Source organism: Melanostigma gelatinosum (assembly GCF_949748355.1).
Source record: "Melanostigma gelatinosum genome assembly, chromosome: 21".
Classification (NCBI taxonomy): domain Eukaryota; kingdom Metazoa; phylum Chordata; class Actinopteri; order Perciformes; family Zoarcidae; genus Melanostigma; species Melanostigma gelatinosum.
This window is the reverse complement of record NC_136654.1, coordinates 8,443,244-8,465,336: the sequence shown is the minus strand read 5'-3', so window position 1 is coordinate 8,465,336 and position 22,093 is coordinate 8,443,244. Positions and strand designations below refer to the sequence as shown.

The window sequence follows — 22,093 nt, the reverse complement described above, 5'->3', positions numbered from 1 at the left end:
TGCAGTAGGTCGAGACTTCTTTGATTGTTTCCTCGGCTGTTTAAATAGTGGATAAACAACACATTGACTCGTTGACTTACTGCAGGTGGTGTTCTGTCTCCAAGGGTAGATTCGAACATTAGCAGACTGACAGGCAGTGACATACGTCTGAATGGCTCTGCACAGAAGATCTTGGCCTTCACTTCCCGACACACAAACATCAAACACGCAGTCCCTGAAATATGGCGCTGGGTTCACCTCCTCATGGCAGAAGCTTAAGGGGCCGTCAGATGCCTGAATCACCTGACATTGGGCTCTAGCAGGTAGCTCATTGTTGCATTGTGGGCAGGAGGAGCCACACCCATCACTGCAGGTGTAGTTGCTTGCCACTTTCCAGGCTGTCCCAAACTCCTGTGGAGTGGTAACCATCATTCCAGATGGGGTGTGGAAGTCATCATTTGGATTTCCATTGAAGTTTCCACAAAGTCCACATGTTTTTTGTCTGTAATGAAGACAATAATTAAATACACACAGAGTCAAAAATATGTTTATACATTGAAGCTACATGATTTAAACATTTGTAATAAAATATCTTTCAGAATGTAAACTAAAGCATTCAAACATGGGCTGCAGTAAATGGCAGTTACCTGTAACTTGGAGGTACAGAGACAGACACTGTACTATATCCATCGTACATGACCCTCAGGCCAAACTCAGCACTGACATATGTGCGAAATCCACTTGCATAGATTGCAAGACTTCCATTCAGGAGAATAGGTAAGCTTTTAGTTACTCCGTTCACCTTTAACAATGTACAAAGAAAATTGGATTAACAATCATAGATTTGTATTTTTGTTGCAACTATATGGTGCTTTTAAAAATGATAGTTGCAAACCCAGCATAGATTAAAAATAGAGGAAAGGTCAGGAGAAAGAATATCTCTAACTATTCAGAATTTGTGTAACTCACCTGTACCACACCACTGCTCTCCCTCGACATGTGCACTCGATAGCCCCCGACATTCACAAAAACTTCTGCTGTGATTGAAACTGGCCGCCCTCTCCACGGCTCATTCTTAGCTTCCACAGAAAATTGGTGAAGCCCATGAGTGGCATTACAAAGGGTCGCCAAAACATAGCGGCAGGTTCCCTGGAAGTCATAGGCCTTGCGATCAAAGGTGAGGTAGTGGGGGTCACCAGAGGCAGAGCAGGTGCCATGAGGGTTGGGATGGCAGCCAAACTCACCCTCCACCACACGGCAGGACTCCTGGGGACCACAGGCGTTGGGGATACAGTGGACTGCCCCAGTAGTGCCATTACAGGAACACAAGCTCTGACATTCCTCACCATCCCAGAATCGCTCTCCTCCTCGCCGATAGCGTCCTTGGTGATGGCATCCGCAGGCTGTAGGTCGCACGCACTGGTTGCCATTAAGGATAAAACCATCATCACACTGGCACCCATCCTGACACACAGTGTCACAGACGAAAGGGAAAGAGAGGCTGGGGCAGGTGGAAGGACAAGAGCTTCCACAGACTTCATGATGGCTGTTTTGGGGGCAGGTTTGCTCTAGAGACGAAGACAAAATCAATTAATTTCGCAAAGTCATTTACATTATATCAAAACAACCTGCACCAAAAGGGGGCACAGTGCTTACCACAGTGAGTTGCATTCCTCCAGCGTCCAAGGGCAAAGCCCTGCTGTTGACACATCAGTGCATAATCTCGTAGGACCTCACATAGTGCTGATGCTGGATCTCTAGAGGCTCTAAGGATCCCCACACATGCATTCACATGCTGCTGGGAGTCCTCCATGGCCAAGCATTGGGCAAACGGCCCACGTGGTGAGCCAAGAATGCCACAGTACTCACGGGAATTGTTATGTGTTGTAGAGTCATGATTTACACTTTCCACACATTGTGCAGCGAGAGAGCCGTCCCGCCAACTGTCCCCAAAGTCCTGAGGGCTGGTGACCAGAATGCCGTTGGGTGTGCGGAAGTCGTCACGTGGCTGGCCATTGTAATTACCACAGAGTCCACCTAATGAACCGTTGTAGATACCAGGTGCAGTGACACGCACAAAGTGAGGCCAAACTGTCTGCACAGTTACACCAAAGGAAGTGCGAATGATGATACTGTGAATGCTGCTCTGGTAGATTTGGATTCGGTTGGATGCCGAGCTGAATGGTAGTCTTATCCGCTGACCGTCAACCTAAAGGGCCATTTGAACAGTAGATCAAATTACTTTGTAGTTCACAAGATTTAAACAAAGGTATGTGCTGTTAAATATTCAGAAGAAACGATTAAATCATTAAAGAACCTAAAACAGTTGTAATAATATTCATATTACTGAACTTTCTCACGTCAGCAATCCTTTTGTCAAATTTGTCTTCATTATAGTTCAAATGCCTAACTTTTAAAATGTTGGATGTAACACATCGGAATCTGTCTTGTCAAAAAAGTTCCAATCACTTACCTCTACTCTGCTGCTCGCCATCTCAATAGACACGTGTGTTCCCTCTGCCTCAAACTTTAGCAACCTGGAAAAACCCTGCTGGCCTCTGGGCAGTTTTTCTGCTGTCACCACAAAATGTGGGAAACTAGACAATCCCATTACTTTGGCAAGGGTCAATCGACACGCCCCAGGATACAGGTATGTCAAACCATCAAACGTTTGATATGACACTGGGCCTTTTATCCAGCATGTCCCATAGCTGTTAGGTCTGCATCCTCTTTCTCCCTCCTCCACACGGCATGATTCAAGTGGACCACAACCATGGGAACGGCAAGTCATGGAGCCATAACTGCAGCTACAACGTCTCCCACAGTCGTTGTCTAGTATTACAGTTTCTCCAGAGCGGTAGTAGCGACCCTCAAAGCTGCAGCCACACTCAGCATGAGGGATGCAGACCCCACCACTAAGTATGTAGCCTGAATTGCAGATGCAGCTCTCCTGGACAGGAAGAGGGCAGTCGAAGGTAGAATTGGGGCTGACACAGGTAGCTGGACATGCTGTGCCTCGCGGCTCAAAGTGGCTGTTTGCTGGGCATTGGATTTCTAGACAAAAGAAAACAAGATGTATCTTGACATCATGACAGCCCAAGGATTATATGAAATAATGTTTTTGACTGACAGACATACCACAGAAGCCTTGCCTCCTCCAGCTTGGCAGCTGTACACCATTCTGTTGACACCGACTTGCATACACATTTAGGGCTTGGCACAGAATGGGTTGATATCCTTCTCCTACACACAGATCATACACACAGCTTTGCAAAAAGGTCTGTGGGGGAAGTTGTTGATGGCAAGCGGCAAAAGGTCCAGAAGTGCTCTGGAGCAGTATGAGCAGTATTGCTGTATAAAGCTGTCTGAGCCTCAGTACAGGCAGCACAGCTCAGACCTCCACACTGTGCCTCACAACCAGGCTCATTGTCTCCCAATGCTTGCCAGCTGTTGGCAAAATCCACATCAGAGCTGACAACTTGTCCTTGGCGGGTTTGAAAGTCATCCCTGTGATCATTGTTGAAGTTTCCACACAGGCCACATGTTGCATTCTGGTAAGTGTAGGGCACCCTGATCCGAACATAATGATTTGTGTCATAAGACACCTCCAAGCCAAAGTCAGTACTGACGATCACAGAAAAACCTGACTCGTAAACCTGGACCGTGCCATTGTTGAGAGAGAATGGAGTGTCTGCGAAGATGCCATTAACCTGTAAACACACCAACAAGCAAAGACATAGTTGTAAAAATATGAACAAAATTAATATATCACAGCAAGTGGAGACTTATTTCTTAATACCAACCTTAACTGCACCACGACGTCCCTTGACAAGCTCAATGGTTTCATTATAGACAAACACTTTGACCAGTCGTGTCCAGGAAACATGAGTGCTGCCCCGATGCTCGTTCTTGCCCTCTACTCTATAGTAGGGCAACCCACGACCACATTGCTCAGAGAGAACATAAGTGCAGGTGCCTTGGAAGTGAAACACTGTGTTATCGAAGGTATAGTAATGTGGATCACCACTGATGGTGCAGGTGCCTCTCCGCACCGTCTGGCAGGTGAACTGAAAGGCAGTAGGTTGGCAGATTTGGGAAAAGGAGCAGCATTGGTTGTGACACTGCAGGCCTGCTGAGGTGCAGGTGCACTTCTGTGCACAGGTACTGTCACTCCAGAATGAGTCACCAAGCTGCACGGATTCATCTTCAGAAGAAAGAAAGGAAAAGTTCACTTCACGGAATAGACTGAAACGTGTCGACACTATTACTTTTAAAACATTCGACATTTGACTTTACGGTAATTTGTTGTGGACAATTTTGCCTTTGTTTTTACAATAAACAATAGAACGGTGACAAAAATTAGGGGATAAAGAAGAGGATGCCTTGCAAGAAAAGTCGTCAACCGCCTTACTTGAGACATTACATTGTCACCTTTTGAGAACTGCTTTGGTATGAAATGAAAAAACTTAACTTGCAATGCAATGTAATTCAATTGTATTGCATTGCAATTATATTGCATTGCAATATATATTCTAATGTAATAGCAGTATGTACATTATACTCAGCTGTCTGCAGCAAAATACACTGTTTATTTAGTTCAACAAACACTTAATACATATCTCCATGGAGTGGTGATCACATATCCACATTACTGTAAAGAACTATATGGTGACCACCCTCTGGTTCTGATCTTACCATTGTAAGGACAGCCTCCTGATGTTGGGGCAGCAGTTGTTGTTGGGGCAGCAGTTGTTGTTGGGGCTGCAGTTGTTGTTGGGGCTGCAGTTGTTGTTGGGGAAGCAGTTGTTGTTGGGGAAGCAGTTGTTGTTGGGGCAGCAGTTGTTGTTGGGGCAGCTGTTGTTGTTGGGGCTGTAGTTGTTGTTGGGGCCGCAGTTGTTGTTGGGGCAGCTGTTGTTGTTGGGGCTGCAGTTGTTGTTGGGGCTGCAGTTGTTGTTGGGGAAGCAGTTGTTGTTGGGGAAGCAGTTGTTGTTGGAGCAGCAGTTGTTGTTGGGGCAGCAGTTGTTGTTGGGGCTGCAGTTGTTGTTGGGGCTGCAGTTGTTGTTGGGGTTGTAGTTGTTGGGGCTGCAGTTGTTGTTGGGGCAGCTGTTGTTGTTGGGGCAGCAGTTGTTGTTGGGGCTGCAGTTGTTGTTGGGGCTGCAGTTGTTGTTGGGACAGCAGTTGTTGTTGGGGCAGCAGTTGTTGGGGAAGCAGTTGTTGTTGGGGCAGCAGTTGTTGTTGGGGCTGCAGTTGTTGTTGGGGCAGGAGTTGTTGTTGGGGCTGCAGTTGTTGTTGGGGCGGCTGTTGTTGGGGCTGCAGTTGTTGTTGGGGCAGCTGTTGTTGTTGGGGCTGCAGTTGTTGTTGGGGCTGTAGTTGTTGTTGGGGCTGCAGTTGTTGTTGGGGCTGCAGTTGTTGTTGGGGCAGCAGTTGTTGTTGGGGCTGCAGTTGTTGTTGGGGAAGCAGTTGTTGTTGGGGCTGCAGTTGTTGTTGGGGCAGCAGTTGTTGTTGGGGCTGCAGTTGTTGTTGGGGAAGCAGTTGTTGTTGGGGCAGCAGTTGTTGTTGGGGCTGCAGTTGTTGTTGGGGCAGCAGTTGTTGTTGGGGCTGCAGTTGTTGTTGGGGCAGCAGTTGTTGTTGGGGCAGCAGTTGTTGTTGGGGCTGCAGTTGTTGTTGGGGCTGTAGTTGTTGTTGGGGCTGCAGTTGTTGTTGGGGCAGCAGTTGTTGTTGGGGCTGCAGTTGTTGTTGGGGCTGGAGTTGTTGTTGGGGCTGCAGTTGTTGTTGGGGCAGCAGTTGTTGTTGGGGCTGCAGTTGTTGTTGGGGAAGCAGTTGTTGTTGTTGGGGCTGCAGTTGTTGTTGGGGCAGCAGTTGTTGTTGGGGCTGCAGTTGTTGTTGGGGAAGCAGTTGTTGTTGGGGCAGCAGTTGTTGTTGGGGCTGCAGTTGTTGTTGGGGCAGCTGTTGTTGTTGGGGCAGCTGTTGTTGTTGGGGCAGCAGTTGTTGTTGGGGCAGCTGTTGTTGGGGCTGCAGTTGTTGTTGGGGCAGCAGTTGTTGTTGGGGCTGCAGTTGTTGTTGGGGCTGCAGTTGTTGTTGGGGCTGCAGTTGTTGTTGGGGCAGCAGTTGTTGTTGGGGCAGCAGTTGTTGTTGGGGCTGCAGTTGTTGTTGGGGCAGCAGTTGTTGTTGGGGCTGCAGTTGTTGTTGGGGAAGCAGTTGTAGCAGTTGTTGGTGTGGCAGCTGTTGTTGTTGGGGCTGCAGTTGTTGTTGGGGAAGCAGTTGTAGCAGTTGTTGTTGGGGCAGCTGTTGTTGTTGGGGCAGCAGTTGTTGTTGGGGCTGCAGTTGTTGTTGGGGCTGTAGTTGTTGTTGGTGCTGCAGTTGTTGTTGGGGCAGCTGTTGTTGTTGGGGCAGCTGCTGTTGTTGGGGCTGCAGTTGTTGTTGGGGCAGCAGTTGTTGTTGGGGCTGCAGTTGTTGTTGGGGAAGCAGTTGTTGTTGGGGCTGCAGTTGTTGTTGGGGCAGCAGTTGTTGTTGGGGCTGCAGTTGTTGTTGGGGCAGCTGTTGTTGTTGGGGCTGCAGTTGTTGTTGGGGCAGCAGTTGTTGTTGGGGCAGCAGTTGTTGGGGAAGCAGTTGTTGTTGGGGCAGCAGTTGTTGTTGGGGCTGCAGTTGTTGTTGGGGCCGCAGTTGTTGTTGGGGAAGCTGTTGTTGTTGGGGCAGCAGATAAATAAAAATAAATGGGAAATAAACCTTTTTCCCAGCATCCATTATGGCATGTTATAGCAGGAACAGCACAGATGACACAAAAAAAACAGAAAAACATGTCACAGAAAACATTAGAAAAGACATAATTCGCTCAAAGGGTCACTGGATTTGCTTTCTGGGACAGTCAAAATTACTTCTGTCAAAAAGTTCTAATTTAAAAAGCAATGTAACACCACCTGAAGATCTTGTTTTGTACACTATGAAATCACCGTTGGGCATAGTTGCAGGTGCAGCACAGTGATCTTTGTACCACATACCAAGTGCAACCAGAGGGTGGCGGTGAAACTCCACCTTTCAACCTTGTATTCATAACTTGTTAACTTGTAAATTAAGCAAAGCAAAGCAATGCCTTGGGTGTGGTACCTCTGCAACCTCCACACTGGCATAGGATGTAAATTGTGTATTTTGTATATATATATATATATATATATATATGTCCATATATATATATAACAGTCATGAACAGCAGTATTAGCTGCAATCCAGGGGAAATGGGTATAATCTTGAAGTAATAACGAGAGCAACTGTATGACTGACATGTTAATAGCATGAACAAATTACTAAGAGATTATCTAAACTCCAATTCACCGTACCTATAAAAACAAACACATGGATATAATTGGATACATATCAGTGTGCTCTGCTAACATCAAAAACAAAAGTAATTTAGTGAATTTACGTAAATACAACAAAAATCAAACTGTATTTAATTGATACATCAGCCTGGTATTTGTAACTTGTTAACTTGTAAGTTAAAGCAAAGCAAAGCAATGCCTTGGGTGTGGTACCTCTGCAAACTCCACACTGGCAGAGGATGTAAATTGTGTATTTTGTATCTATGTATGTCTCTATATATTAGTGGTGTCAAGGATCAAGGATCGATCCGTGATCCGTTCGGATCAGCCCTCACGGTTCGGATCACTCGTGAACCGCGGATCAATCGAGTATTTTTATTCTTTTCTTTTTTACAGTGTAATCATCATAGTGTGTAATAAAGTTATACTGCTGCTGTTCCTTTTCAAGTAACAAGTCCCCGAATATCAATGCAGAGTGTCAGTGAACAGATATAAAGCAGTAGTGTGTTCACGTGAACGGAGCAGCTTAGAAGCATTTAATGGTGACGTCATGGCGAGCGGAGGAACGTCAGAAGCCGCGGCGTCATTTAAGTCGTAAGTTTGGGAACATTTTGTCTTCCCTGTATAATGACGGATGAGGGTGGTGGACAAAGCGTTACGGTATGTCGGCGTTATTTAAAGAGAAAGACACGCGACAACGGCAAAACATCGGCATGTCCACACATATGAAGAGACACCATCCCGTCTGTCAGCGACGGGGACACTCCGTTGTAGAAAACAAAGGATTTCTAAATCTGGTTAAAATGCTTGAGCCACGCTACGAAATCCACTCACGCACCCACTTCAGTGTGAAGCTGTTCCAGACCTCTATGAGAAGGAAAAGACTAGAGACCGCTTTCACCACGGCGGAGTGATTCTTAGTCCGGTTCTGTAGACACGCCCCCTCTGTGAGAGTCACACAGACACACACCTGGTTCAGGTGCTGACAGAAGTATCAGAGTGAAGCTAGAGAGGCCCAATAATATTCCAGTCTCCACAGAAAGGTCGACCCTCTCCCCAGACAATGGAGATATTCTCATCTTTTTGAAAATAATGTCACAGTAATGGTAAACATTATTGTGTATTTGAATGACCTGACAGGAAGTAAACACAGACCCAAGTTGTTGCTGAGCAGTTCAGTTCAGTGTAACAGTGGAAGCTCACTGGCTGTTTCTTTCTTTCAACATTGATGAAAGGACGAGGATATCAACATACCTCATGTTGCACTTAAACGTAACAGAATTCTTGAATGTATTATTTTTATTTATTTATTTAATTTAGTTTCAAATTGGACATCTTCAATATTTTTGTTTTCATGTAAGACTATAGCCCGAAGTTCTTCAATTAATACATTGAAAGCAAAGTTATATTTGTCTCCTCCCCTTTTCTTTGTTGATCCGAAAAATGATCCGAACCGTGACTCCTGAACCTTGATCCGAACAGAAACGTGAGGTTTGTGATCCGTTACACCCCTAATATATATATATACATATAACAATTACAAACAGCAGTATTAGCAGCAATCCAGGGGAAATGTGTATAATCTTGAAGTGATAACTAAAGCAACTGTATGACTGACATGTTAATAACATGAATAAATTACTAAGAGATTATCTAAACTTCAATTCACCTGTTGTCTGAGGAGTCACCGTACCTATGAAAACAAACACATAGATATAATTGGATAACAATCAGTCTGCTCTGCTAACATCAAGTCTGTTAGTGAATTTACTGAAATACAACAAAACTAAAAATGTATTTAATTGAAACGGACTGAATTTCATACTTACTTATCAATCCCAAAAGCAGCACAGGCAACATGATTAGATGTGCCATTCTCCAAAGCCCCAAATATAAACCTGCCGACCAAATGTATTTAATTAAATTCCAAAAAAACCAACAACTAGAAAGCACTCAGAGACTGCATATCCAACCAAGGATGCATAGGCATGGACCTTAAATGTGTTATATGGTTTCATAATCGCAAAAGATGTTTGGAGATTTAAATTCCTATTGATCAAGATATACATTAAAATGCCCATTCTACACAAAATTGTCATACATGTGCAACCTTTTTTAAAATATTAATTGACTGCAACTGCAAAAGTTTCTGAAGGTTTCTGAAAAAATGGCACAAAAGTTAAAAAAGACATATCTTACAAAGTTAAGAAATTCTGGAGTTTAAAAAATATATATATATATATATATGTGTGTGTGTGTGTGTGTGTGTGTGTGTGTGTGTGCGTGTGTGTGTGTGTGTGTGTGTGTGTGTGTGTGTGTAAAATGCTAACAATATCAACCAGGCAGTTTAAAATGAATAACTTATTTTAAAATCAAATCAATGAATTACCTGTTCGCATGTGCTTCTTTGGCTCCTATGCGTCACGTCTGTGAGGCTGAAGCACTGCAACAAGGCTTTGTACAGTAAAAGTTGGCACAGACCCATAAATGTGTTGTTTCAATGTTTGCATCAATCGAATGAAATTGCTTCGACATAACTAGTGAACCAAACCTCCCATTGTGCATTTATAATAACACAGATTATCAGAATTGGTTCAGCAAGGAAGTTGTTCGAAAGTTATTTTAGTGTCGATGTACTTGCTTCAAAGTACTTTGAGTATTAATGAATGTTGTATCTCAAATGATATTGGTTACCCTCGTAAAAACAAATGCACGCAGACCTTTACTGGCTGGTGCATGATCATAGAAAATGAGGATGATTGATTTGTTCGAGGGGTCTGCAGTGAAGGTGTCATAGTAGCCTTCTTAATGGGTGAGAATAACAATTCTGCAATTATTTAAAGGATCTTCAATAAAAGACAATAAGCAAACAAACGTTCTATTATCTTTCGGTCACCATCCATTTAAGAGTATCAGTTCTTTTAAGTTCTTTTGAAAAAGAGTGTAATGATTGTGAAGATATTATTATAACTTATCAGTAGATTTATATATCGTCTATATGTTTAGTCCAGCATTCAGTTCCCTTTTTTGTTTATTTCTAGTTTAGTTAAAAGTAACATAGTTTATTCATTAAAAAAGTAAAGGGTACCACCATCTAAATTACCTTAAGAATACCAATCTGTTATTTCCATGGTCTAGTGAAGTTCAATCATTTCAATCAGTCTTTATGAACATGACTCTCTCAAAGCCAGAAACCAGGGAAGTAAATCTCTAATCAGTATAAAGTCTGATGCTGCTCCAAAAACAATGGATGGGAGGCTCAGGTCATAGGAATAACACGCAGTAATCTTTAAAATGTGTGTAGTTCCCCTTTTACAGTCACGCCATTAACTACCTGCCAGTAAATCTGAATGGTTTAAGTAGGTGTGTAACTAACTGGAAAACCGACTCATAAAAAGAAACTATGTGAAAAATGTTGAGGGACTTCAGCAATGTGACAGTTTGAAATGTGCAAGATGAAGGAGTGTTGGCATGCAGCATAAAATCAACAAACACTCAACCACAGTGTTTCAAGACAATAAAGGCTATCATGGGTTAATCTACCGGAGTCGCACGATTTGTTCTTTATCTTCCAGCTACTTACACATTTGAAAAACAATGAATTGCTTTTATTTCATCCATGTCGCATTATTTTTTGCAAAATCTAATCAAGAATAACAATCGATACAGAGGATGACATTAGTGGTAAAATAACAGTTATTATAAGGAAGTAGAAGTTGATGCTTGAACGGATCGTTTGCCCGATTCTGCCTATGGACTTCATATGCTCTGATCAACAAGCTATCCTAACCGTAGTCCATTCATCACTCAGGACCTTCCATTGTAGTGTTTGCCGTAAACAATGTTACAGTAAATGATGAAATGACAGATAAGGAAGCAGTCAGAGGTTTCATATACTGGAAGCAACGCAGCTATGTCGTCCGCTGTTTTTGGAAAACACTGTCCTGCATATTATGTTATATATATATATATATATATATATATATATATATATATATATATATATATATATATATATATATATTCATATCATGTATTATGACAAATTCACGGTCTGAACAATTCTTAGGAAAGGCATTATGTGTCATTATATTATCAGTTACATTGCAACACCAATAATTCCAATAGTTGGAATTAGAAATAATGCATTTGCAAAAATGCATGTTGTCACATATCTGCTCTAAAACTGTAACAAAGAGACACACGAGTATACTTAACAAATATAATGGTTTATTAACCTTGGAGTCATGTTCGACAGCAACCTCTCCTTTGAACACCACGTCAAACAAATCACCAGAACTGCCTTTTTCCACTTAAAAAACATAGACCGTCTCCGCCCATCACGCTCCTCATCTGCTGCTGAAACTCCGATCCACGCCTTCATCACTTCCAGAATCGACCACTGCAACAGCATTCTTCACAGCACATCATCCAAAATCCTAAACAAACTCCAGTACATCCAAAACTCTGCTGCTCGCCTGCTCACCCACTCCCACTCCTGCTCCCGTGACCACATCACCCCTGTTCTCCAGAACCTCCACTGGCTCCCCGTCCCACAACGGATCGAATACAAAATCCTTCTCCTCACTCACAAAGCCCTCCACAATCAGGCCCCCTCCTACCTCACCGACCTGCTTCACCACCACACTCCATCCCACCGGCTCCGCTCCTCTGATGCCAACCTCCTGTCCCTTCTTAATGGGTGAGAATAACAATTCTGCAATTATTTAAAGGATTTTCAATCAAAGACAATAAACAAACAAACGTTCTATTGTCTTTCGGTCACCATCCATTTGAGCGTATCAGTTCTTTTAAGTTCTTTTGAAAAAGCAGTGTAATGATTGTGAAGTTATTATTATAAATTATCAGTAGATTTATATGTCTTCTATATGTTTAGTCCAGCATTCAGTTCCCTTTTTTGTTTATTTCTAGTTTAGTTAAAAGTAACCCAGTTTATTCATTAGAAAAGTAAAGGGTACCACCATCTAAATTAACTTAAGAATACCAATATGTTATTCCCATGGCCAAGAAAAGTTCAATCATTTCAATCATTATTTATGAACATGACTCTCTCAAAGCCAGAAACCAGGGAAGTAAATCTATAATTAGTATGAAGTCTGATGCTGCTCCATAGACAATGGATGGGAGGCTCAGGTCATAGGAATAACACACAGGAATCTTTAAAATGGGTGTAGTTCCCCTTTTACAGTCACGCCATTAACTACCTGCCAGTGAATCTGAATGGTTTAAGTAGGTGTGTAACTAACTGGAAAGTCAACTCATACAAAGAAACAATGTGTAATAGGTTGAGGTACTTATTAAAAGGCACTTCAACAATGCGGTTTGAAATGTGCAAGATGAAGGAGTGTTGGCATGCAGCATAAGAACACTCAACCACAGTCTTTCAAGACAATAAAGGCTATCATGGGTTAATCGAGTCGCATGATTTGTTCTTTATCTTACAGCTACTTACACATTTGAAAAACAATGAATAGCTTTTATTTCATCCATGTCGCATTCTTTTTTGCAAAATGTAATCTCAAGAATGACAATCGATACAGAGGATCGATACAGAGGATTATCTTGGATGAATTTGCCTTGTGAATCAAAATAAAATTCTCATTTTAAAAAGTGTCAATTTAATTATTTCATCACCCAAAACATAATGAAAGACATTTTTCAGTGACAAAGGGAGGACAGCAGGCAGGACATCAGGGTGATACTGTTAACACTGCATATCCTTAAATAAAAGGGTCTGTGTGGGTGAGAGAGAGAGAGACAGAGAGAGTGTCACGGGAGTTCACAGGTAGGACCCAAACGCAAGACCACAGGAGACAGAAGTTAATATTAACAGGTTTTATTTTAGACTGTGTGTGCAGGTGTGGAGCCCGTGGTCTGACACCGGAGGACAGGTGGATTGCTGGTGTGAGTCCCGTGGCTCGACACCAGAGAGTAGACAGATCGACGGTGTGAGTCCCGTGGCTCGACACCGGAGGGCTGGCCACTTGACGGCGAGTGTAGTCCCTTTAACACAAGGTGGGCAGAGCGGCAGAGTGTAATCCGTAGACCACAAGGAGGGCAGAGCGGCGGAGTGTAATCCATAAACACAAGGAGGGCAGAGGATGCCACGGGGGTTCAGCGGGTGAAAGACGGTACGACCTGACAACCCCAGACTGCAGGACCAGAGTTTATATAGAGACAGGAGACTCATTAGTGGGCCCTGAGTCTGGTGTGTCAGGCTGCAGGAGGTGATCGGCTGGAGTATCTGAATCCCAAATCATTCATATTCATTTATTTCCACTTCTAAATGTCTAAATCCATCCATCCATCCATTTTCCTCCGCTTATCCAGGGTCGGGTCGCAGTGGCAGCAGGCGTCCAGGAGGCATCCTAATTAGATGCCCGAACCACCTCAGCTGACTCCCTTCGACGCGAAGGAGTAGCGGCTCGACTCCAAGCTCCCTCCTGTTGACCGAGCTCCTTACCCTATCTCTAAGGCTGAGCCCGGCCACCCTCCGGAGGAAGCTCATTTCGGCCGCTTGTAGCCGCGACCTTGTCCTTCCGGTCACGACCCAGAGTTCGTTACCATAGGTGAGGGTAGGAATGTAGACCGAGTGGTAAAATGAGAGCTTTGTCTTCCGGCTCAGCTCCCCCCTCACCAAGACGGTCCGGTGCAGCGCCTGCTTTACTGCTGCAGCCGCACCGATCCGCCTGTCAATCTCCCGCTCCATCTTACCCTCACTCGTGAACAAGACCCCGAGATACTTGAACTCCTTCGCTTGAGGTAGGCACTCCGTCCCCAACTGGAGGGAGCAATCCACCGGTTTCCGGCAGAGCACCATGGCCTCAGATTTGGAGGAGCTAACTCTCATCCCCGCCGCTCCACACTCGGCTGCAAACCACCCCAGTGAATGCTGGAGGTCAAGATCCGAGGAGGCTAACAGGACCACATCATCTGCAAACAGCAGAGAGGCGATCCCGAGACCCCCGAACCTGACATTCTCCGCCCCCCGGCTGTGCCTAGATATCCTGTCCATGAAAGTCATGAACAGGACCGGTGACAAAGGGCAGCCCTGGCGGAGGCCAACACCCACCGGGAACGTGTCTGACGTATTGCCGAGAATGCGGACACAGCTCCTACTGCAGTCGTACAGAGACTGGATCGCCCATTGTGATGGGTCCGGTTTAGGAGTTCCTCAAAGTGCTCTTTCCACTGCCCGACGATGTCCCCCGTCCGGGTCAGCAGTTTCTCCCCCTACTGAGAACAGGCTGGGGTAAGCCCTGCTTTCCCTTCCTGATGTTCTGTATTGTTGGTTCTTGGGCAACATCATGCCAACTTCACCATCACAAACACAAAAACACAAACGTACCTACATCCAAAACACACCGGCGTAACGCCAATGACCGTGATGCCACAATGCACCCCAAGCTCTGCCTCCAACCCACAAAGTTCCGGGATGCCAGGTTGCAGCGCGTCACCCCTCATCCCCCTCCACTACCTCAGGCAAACTCAACTTTCCATACAAGATGCCGACTCTATCTTCCTCCCTTCAATTTCCACAGTATTCCATTCCACCTTCTCGCCGGATTCACCTGTCTGTCCCTTCGCTGTTCCCTTACACCACCCTTCTTCTGCCTATACCCAGGCACCGGGTTGCCAGGTCTTCTTTTCTCTGTCCCCCTCTCTAACCGGTCCCCCTCTCTAAGCACCAACGGAACGCACCAACGGAACGCAGCAACGCAACACAGCAATGCAACAACGAATCGCAGCAACGCAACAACTAATCGCAGCAACGGATCGCAGCAAGCAACAACGGAACGCAGCAGCAGCAACGCAGCAACGGATCGCAGCAAATGACAACGAATCGCAGCAACGGAACGCAACAACGCAGCCACGGAATGCAGCAACGGATTGCAGCAACGGATTGCAGCAAGCAACAACGAATCGCAGCAACAGATCACAGCAAGCAACAACGCATCGCAACAACGGAACGCAGCAACGGATCGCAGCAAGAAAACAACGAATCGCAGCAACAGATCAGTGCAATGCCAGTCCCCCCCGGACTGGCACCGGGATGCCATTGCCCCCGGCCGCCTACTTTCAGAAAACACAGCAAATTGCCGTAACGGGACACCTGGCACCGGGATGCCATTGCCCCCGGCCGCCTACTTTCAGAAAACACAGCAAGTTGCCATAACCGGGACACCTGGCACTGGGATGCCAGTGCCCACCGCCTCCTACTTCCAGCAACCACAGCAAGTCGCCGTAACCGGGACACCCGTCACCAGGTTGCCAGCGCCCTCCGCCGCCTACCTCCAGCAAACACAGCAAGTCGCCTTAGCCGAGGCACCTGGCACCGAGATGCCAGTGCCCACCGCCTCCTACTTCCAGCAACCACAGCAAGTTGCCGTAACCAGGACACCTGGCACCGGGATGCCAGTGCCCCCACCCCGTCCACTTCCAGCAATGGACCCACACAATCGGTGAACACAATGATGCCGCTCCCCAACGATGCCGCTCCCTCTGCCGTCTTTGGGGGGTTTCCACGACAGACGACGTTTTGCCGTAGACCATCCTCGGACCTCACAAGCAAATGCCAAGTCGTTTCCCCTCATGCTACGAAATCTGACCAATAGTAGCCGCAGCCATTACGTGGGGCCATGGATGGCCCAGCAAGTCCATATCTTAAACTCCTGACAACCTAGTCGTTTACCCAATCATCAAATGACGCTGCGACACCCATCAGTCAAGGGCGCATTCTCGATGCAGCTCACGTCTGGGCCACCACAACACCATGGCTTTCTCGTTTCTCATTCCAGAAGTTCAGAAGATCCGCCCTCCTGCAAACGCCCGTCCAACATCGGTTCCGCCGTATCCAACGCCATCTTCAAACCCATAAATCCTTACTCAATCTTGCCGACCATCGATCAGCAGAACTCCACCGTCGATAACCTACCTTCCCACGCCTACCAACTACACTCGCCAGCTTCATCGACCCGCGCACGGGCAGGCAACCCTGCTTCCAGGAGGACTTATTTTGGGGATCTGCAAGGCCCAGGAGCCGCAGTGGATCCTCAACTAAGCCTCCCCCAAACCGCTACGGGCTAATCTCCACCAACCATTCCTCAACGCTCCAAATAATCGACGTAGGTTCACCCTCGGCTGAGGCGAGGTCCTAAGCTAGTGAATTGTAAAACAATTGATTAAGCTGAATTTCAGGAGCAGGACCACGCCTCAGCCACTCGCCCACTTCTGGCCACACTCCTACAAATACCTACCCACTCTAAGCCTCAGCTGGCTCGTGCTTTCCGCATCCCACCCTCCCGCCCTCTTGTTAAACCATTCCACCCAAGGTTATCTCCCCCCACAGTCATCATCCTCCTATACCACATGGGGATTTGCAAGGCCCGGGAGCCGCAGTGGATCCTCAACTAAACCTCCCCCAAACCGCTACGGGCTAATCTCCACTAACCATTCCGCAACGCTCCAAATAATCAACGTAGGTTCACCCTCGGCTGAGGCGGGGTCCTAAGCTAGTGAAGTGGGAATTCTGTAAAGCTCATTAATTGCAGCAGACAACAAACCAACATTCACCCCATCCTGGTCCATGTTAATCTGGTGTTATCTTGTCTGCTGCTTTGTGACGAACTATCCTCCCCTGCCCCTCCAAAACCAAGAGAATTTTTTTTAATGTGGTCGTAACAGTAGTAAATTATGGGAATTATGTGTTTTTTTACTGCAACACTCTTGCTTCATTGATACACTGATTTTTATTCTCGGAAGAAATTTCCTCCTAAATGTCAATGTGACACCACCTTGAGCTGCACAATAGAACAATTATTTTATATACTTTTGTTGGAAAAAAATAATTACAGAGATAGGCCCTGTTCATATCAGATTTCTTTGTTTATGTATGTGATCATTTATTGACCTTCCTTGTGACATGACTTTCATGTGTTGCTGCACATCTCTGCTGGTTGTGTGTGAGAGTGAGCAGGACACGGTGCCTTCAATTTATTGTTAGATCCTCGCTCAATTTTCTTTCCCACTCCTTTGTTGTCTAAAGATTTTAGCTATATGTGGCAGTTAATTCAATTATATTTTGTCAATGAGGGAATGTTAAAAGAAGCATGCAAACCTCATGTTCAGATTAAAGACATCTTGCATTTCATTGAGTGTAAATCCTTTGTAAATGCAAAATTCATTACACTGCAGTGGGTTGCAGGTATTAAGCCATAACCCGGTCATTGTTGATTCAATTATTAAGTGATGCTGGCAGCTTGCAGCAACCACACAACCTTCTTCTAAGGACAATAGAAAATGAGATCCATACTCCATGCATTGAGAAAATTTATTTATATTTTCAACCTTCATTATACATGGTTGGTTACTTCTTAAATGATAGAAATCTAATGATTAGAACCCCGACAAAGAAACTAAGGATACACTCGATAAACATCTTATATAGTGAAAACAACAAAAGGCAAGCAATTTCAGCTTCAGCATGCTACACATTTATGGTTATAAAGCAGAATTACTTCAATTTTCAGCAAACCACAAAAATAGAACACAACACAAGGAAAAGGCCTCTCTAATAGAAACACAATCTAAAAGTAAATGTATGTTGAGAATATGTTGAGTATGATTTTAGAATATGGATCATCTTTCAACGCCCTACACCAGAGTTTTGACTGTCAGCAAACTGACTAGCAGGGTCACCAGTGAGGCCAACTGGCCTGAGGCACTGTTCGGATTCACCATTCTGGCTGTAAGAGAAGATTTAAAGTTTAGAGTACATAAAATGTATGCATCAAGATTAGTGTTATCAAAAGAGCAAAAGTCATGAGGAGGTAAGAGGGTTTTACCTTTCCGATTGAGCGGCATGGTAAGTGGTCCTATTGAGATGCCCGTCATGGCATGCTGGGATACAACTCGGTTGTGGTGGCCTGGGTAGCATAGCTGCAGGAAAACAACATTGGAGGTTTCTGTTAATGCACCTTTTGATAATCTATCCAAACTCATTATGAACGCACACAAACACAGTAGCACTTACAGCAGTGCAGTTGTTGTGTCTCAGAAGACACAGGTGGACCTGGCAGTGCAGGTAGATGGATGAAAAGTTGTTAAAGGTGAACATCTCGAAGGAGAATCGGGCCACCGTGGAGATGCCGTTCGCAACCAGCTCTACTGTACCATCTGCTGGGTTAGGACACCTGGAGGGAGATAGAGGTTACAATGTTACCAGCTGGACTATAAAATAAACAGGGTTAAGTTGTGAAAGTGAGGAAGGGTGGAGCGAGTGAAGAGAGGCCCTTCAAGAGTAAATCATTTTCTGGGTAATCAAGAACCAGTGATCAGAATGCTAAACTACATGAAGTTGCAATAGCTTGTTTACTCTTCATGTATGAGATCCCAGCGGACAGGGTAGCTGGCGTCGTTGACTGGCGTGGCCCAGCAAGAGTCCATAATGGTGGAGATCTGCCTTGCATCGACTCCTTCTGTCCGAATCTCCACATATAGCCTCTGGTTAACTTCCATTTCTATGTTCCTGCCACTGGCCAGGGGATAGCGGAAGCCAGCGTCCTGGTAGGGGATCATTCTCGTAAGATACTGTCCATGGCCTGATGTAAGCTTCTTTCTCACAATGCTGCAAAAAAACAACAAAGAAGTTGATTGCACTTGAGAAGGACCAATTCACTGGCTTGTTCTTGGGAACAACGTCTTGTTGACAATCTTTGACACATTCACAATTACAGAACAGGGACAGTTTTTTTTCTTTTCTTTTAACTTTTCTTCGTATTGTTGGTTTAAATGGCAAGTTTATTGATTGCATTGGGTGCAGAATGTGGGTAGTGGATTTATGACAACAAAGGTTTAATTATAACTAACTATTTTCAGTCTTTGTCATCATCAAGCATCACTGTCGCAGAAGATAAGTACTTAAAAAAGGTTTGAGGTGCAGATGTAGCACTGTTAAATATGGTAGTTATTGAAAACATAAATATTGAAACATACGTCATGACGTATCACTATGGACATATGTTCACTATAAAAAGGATTGTGGAAATTGTATTTCGTCAGCATAAAACATGTAAAGTAGATGGTGTTGTTATTGTTACCTCTCTACAGGGTTGATGCCCACATCCATAGACAGGGCCTGGGTCAGATGGTATTCACAGAAGAAACGCAACTGAATGCTCCTCTGGCGGCTGATTAGCCATGCATGAGGGTCCACGTCACCCTGGATGGTGTTCTCATAGATAAAATGGGTTCCATTGCTCTTAAAATTCAAATGAAAAAATGGTAAACTTCAGTAAGTTGCTTGTACTTGTAATATGTCTGATGGAGCACATCAATGTCTAAAATGGACTGTACCCTGAGAGCTGTCCCACACAGCTGGTCGTCATTGTTAAAGTGGAACACCAGTCGTCCGTCCTGGAGAGTCCCTTTGCAGGAGTCATCTCGCAGGTGGAGGGCGCTGGAGTGGAAGCCAGCTTCAAATAGCTGGCAGCGTGACAAAGATATGGTGCCTGAACTACTGGAACAACTGATGGACGAGTCTATGTATGAGAGAGAGAGAGAGAGATTTTAAAAACAATTCTGCAGTGTTTGTAGCTAACCTCATAGTTAAATCTGCACTCATCAATATTTTCCTGTATTAAATAACTACCGTATATGTAATTTGAAAGGTGTTGCTCATAGTGACAAACCCACAGAGTTGTGACTCACAGATATTGTAACAATCCTCATGGTTTATATTGACCATTTAAATAATTTTAACGCTGTTTCCATAAAATCATGTTTCGTCTCTCATTTTGGCATTGTGCACGGTTCACATTACTGCAGTACCCATGAGCCTTGGCTGAGATTTGTTCAGGGGTGCCATTCAGATTGGCTGAATTCATTTAAAATTGACGCAGAATTTAAAAGTGAATTGGTTTAAGTTGCAGGTTGCACTTTTTTTCAAGACCGTAATCTTTAGCTTCCACATGCCGTCAGTTGTGCACAAACAGAGTTCTAAGCTCTGGGATGGGATATTATGGCAAAAGAACGATGATAAACCGACACCTGAGTGGATATTATTGTTCCGTGGTCTTACGTTGGTGTATATTTCACAAACAATGCCGTTGTACTATGAAGCAATATCTACTACTAATCTTACAGTTGGCCTCACCGTATCTCTCATTGTTGGGCCGATGGTAGTCCTCATCACAGAAGCAGCCGTACACACCGTGCTTCTTACCACACCACTCATACTCTGTGCAGTTCAGCTGTTCACAGGGGTCTGACTCAGCTATGGAAATAGTGGGGAAAGGATGAGTGATGAAACAGAAAAAACAAGTAACAAAATACCTTTTTCCAGAAGTAGGACAAATGGTAAAGTTATGTTATCTCTCATTCATTATTTTGGCTGTCCATAAGACCAGTGCAAACTCACCACACAGCAAAGCAGAGCGCCACGTCATTTGGGTTTTATGTTATTCTGCATATATGAGACTGATTCTTGCGAGTTTGTTCTCGTCATTGTCTTAATTACATTGATTTTGACGATATGTATTGCCCATTAATGAAAGCATTCCGACACGCTGGCTAATAGTGAGGTTATTAGGAGGTTGTTCAACTGTAGTAGGACAGCACTGATGGCCCAAGTATAAAATACATGGCCCGCCACTGATATATATATATATATATATAACAATCATAAACAGCGGTATTAGCTGCAATCCAGGGGAAATTGGTATAATCTTGAAGTAATAACTACAGCAACTGTATGACTGACATTTTAAGAACATGAACAAATTACGAAGAGATTATCGAAACTTCAATTCACCTGTCGTCTGAGGAGTCACCGTACCTATGAAAACAAACACATAGATATAATTGGATAACAATCAGTCTGCTCTGCTAACATCAAAAACAAAAGTCAGTTAGTGATTTACCCTCTTCAGTTGTTGTTGAGGCAACAATTGTTGATGTTGATATCGCAGTTGTTGTTGTTGGGGGAGCAGTTGTTGTTGGGGCTACAGTTGTTGTTGGGGCAGCAGTTGTTGTTGGGGAAGCAGTTGTTGTTGGGGCTGCAGTCGTTGTTGGGGCAGCAGTTGTTGTTGGGGCAGCAGTTGTTGTTGGGGCTGCAGTTGTTGTTGGGGCAGCAGTTGTTGTTGGGGCTGCAGTTGTTGTTGGGGCAGCAGTTGTTGTTGGGGCAGCAGTTGTTGTTGGGGCAGCTGTTGTTGTTGGGGCTGCAGTTGTTGTTGGGGCAGCAGTTGTTGTTGGGGCAGCAGTTGTTGTTGGGGCAGCAGTTGTTGTTGGGGCTTCAGTTGTTGTTGGGGCAGCAGTTGTTGTTGGGGCAGCTGTTGTTGTTGGGGCAGCAGTCGTTGTTGGGGCAGCTGTTGTTGTTGGGGCAGCTGTTGTTGTTGGGGCAGCAGTTGTTGTTGGGGCTGTAGTTGTTGTTGGGGCAGCTGTTGTTGTTGGGGCAGCAGTTGTTGTTGGGGCTGCAGTTGTTGTTGGGGCAGCTGTTGTTGTTGGGGCAGCAGTTGTTGTTGGGGAAGCAGTTGTTGTTGGGGCAGCAGTTGTTGTTGGGGCAGCAGTTGTTGTTGGGGCAGCAGTTGTTGTTGGGGCTACAGTTGTTGTTGGGGCAGCAGTTGTTGTTGGGGAAGCAGTTGTTGTTGGGGCTGCAGTTGTTGTTGGGGCAGCAGTTGTTGGGGCTGCAGTTGTTGTTGGGGCAGCTGTTGTTGTTGGGGCTGCAGTTGTTGTTGGGGCAGCAGTTGTTGTTGGGGCTGCAGTTGTTGTTGGGGCAGCTG

General features: G+C 44.9%; 1 protein-coding gene across 1 annotated transcript in view; it reads right to left on the bottom strand.

The window, feature by feature from the left end:
• Positions 1–22,093, bottom strand: part of LOC306794520 (alpha-tectorin-like) — a gene marked incomplete at its 5' end in the record, with an annotated part of 92,215 nt that overhangs the window by 4,898 nt on the left and 65,224 nt on the right. Inside the window, 8 exon segments of the mRNA XM_079292627.1 lie at positions 81–481; positions 627–781; positions 949–1,547; positions 1,636–2,188; positions 2,453–3,033; positions 3,118–3,317; positions 3,319–3,689; positions 3,783–4,183. Coding sequence (XP_079148753.1) covers positions 81–481; positions 627–781; positions 949–1,547; positions 1,636–2,188; positions 2,453–3,033; positions 3,118–3,317; positions 3,319–3,689; positions 3,783–4,183 — 3,261 coding nt within the window.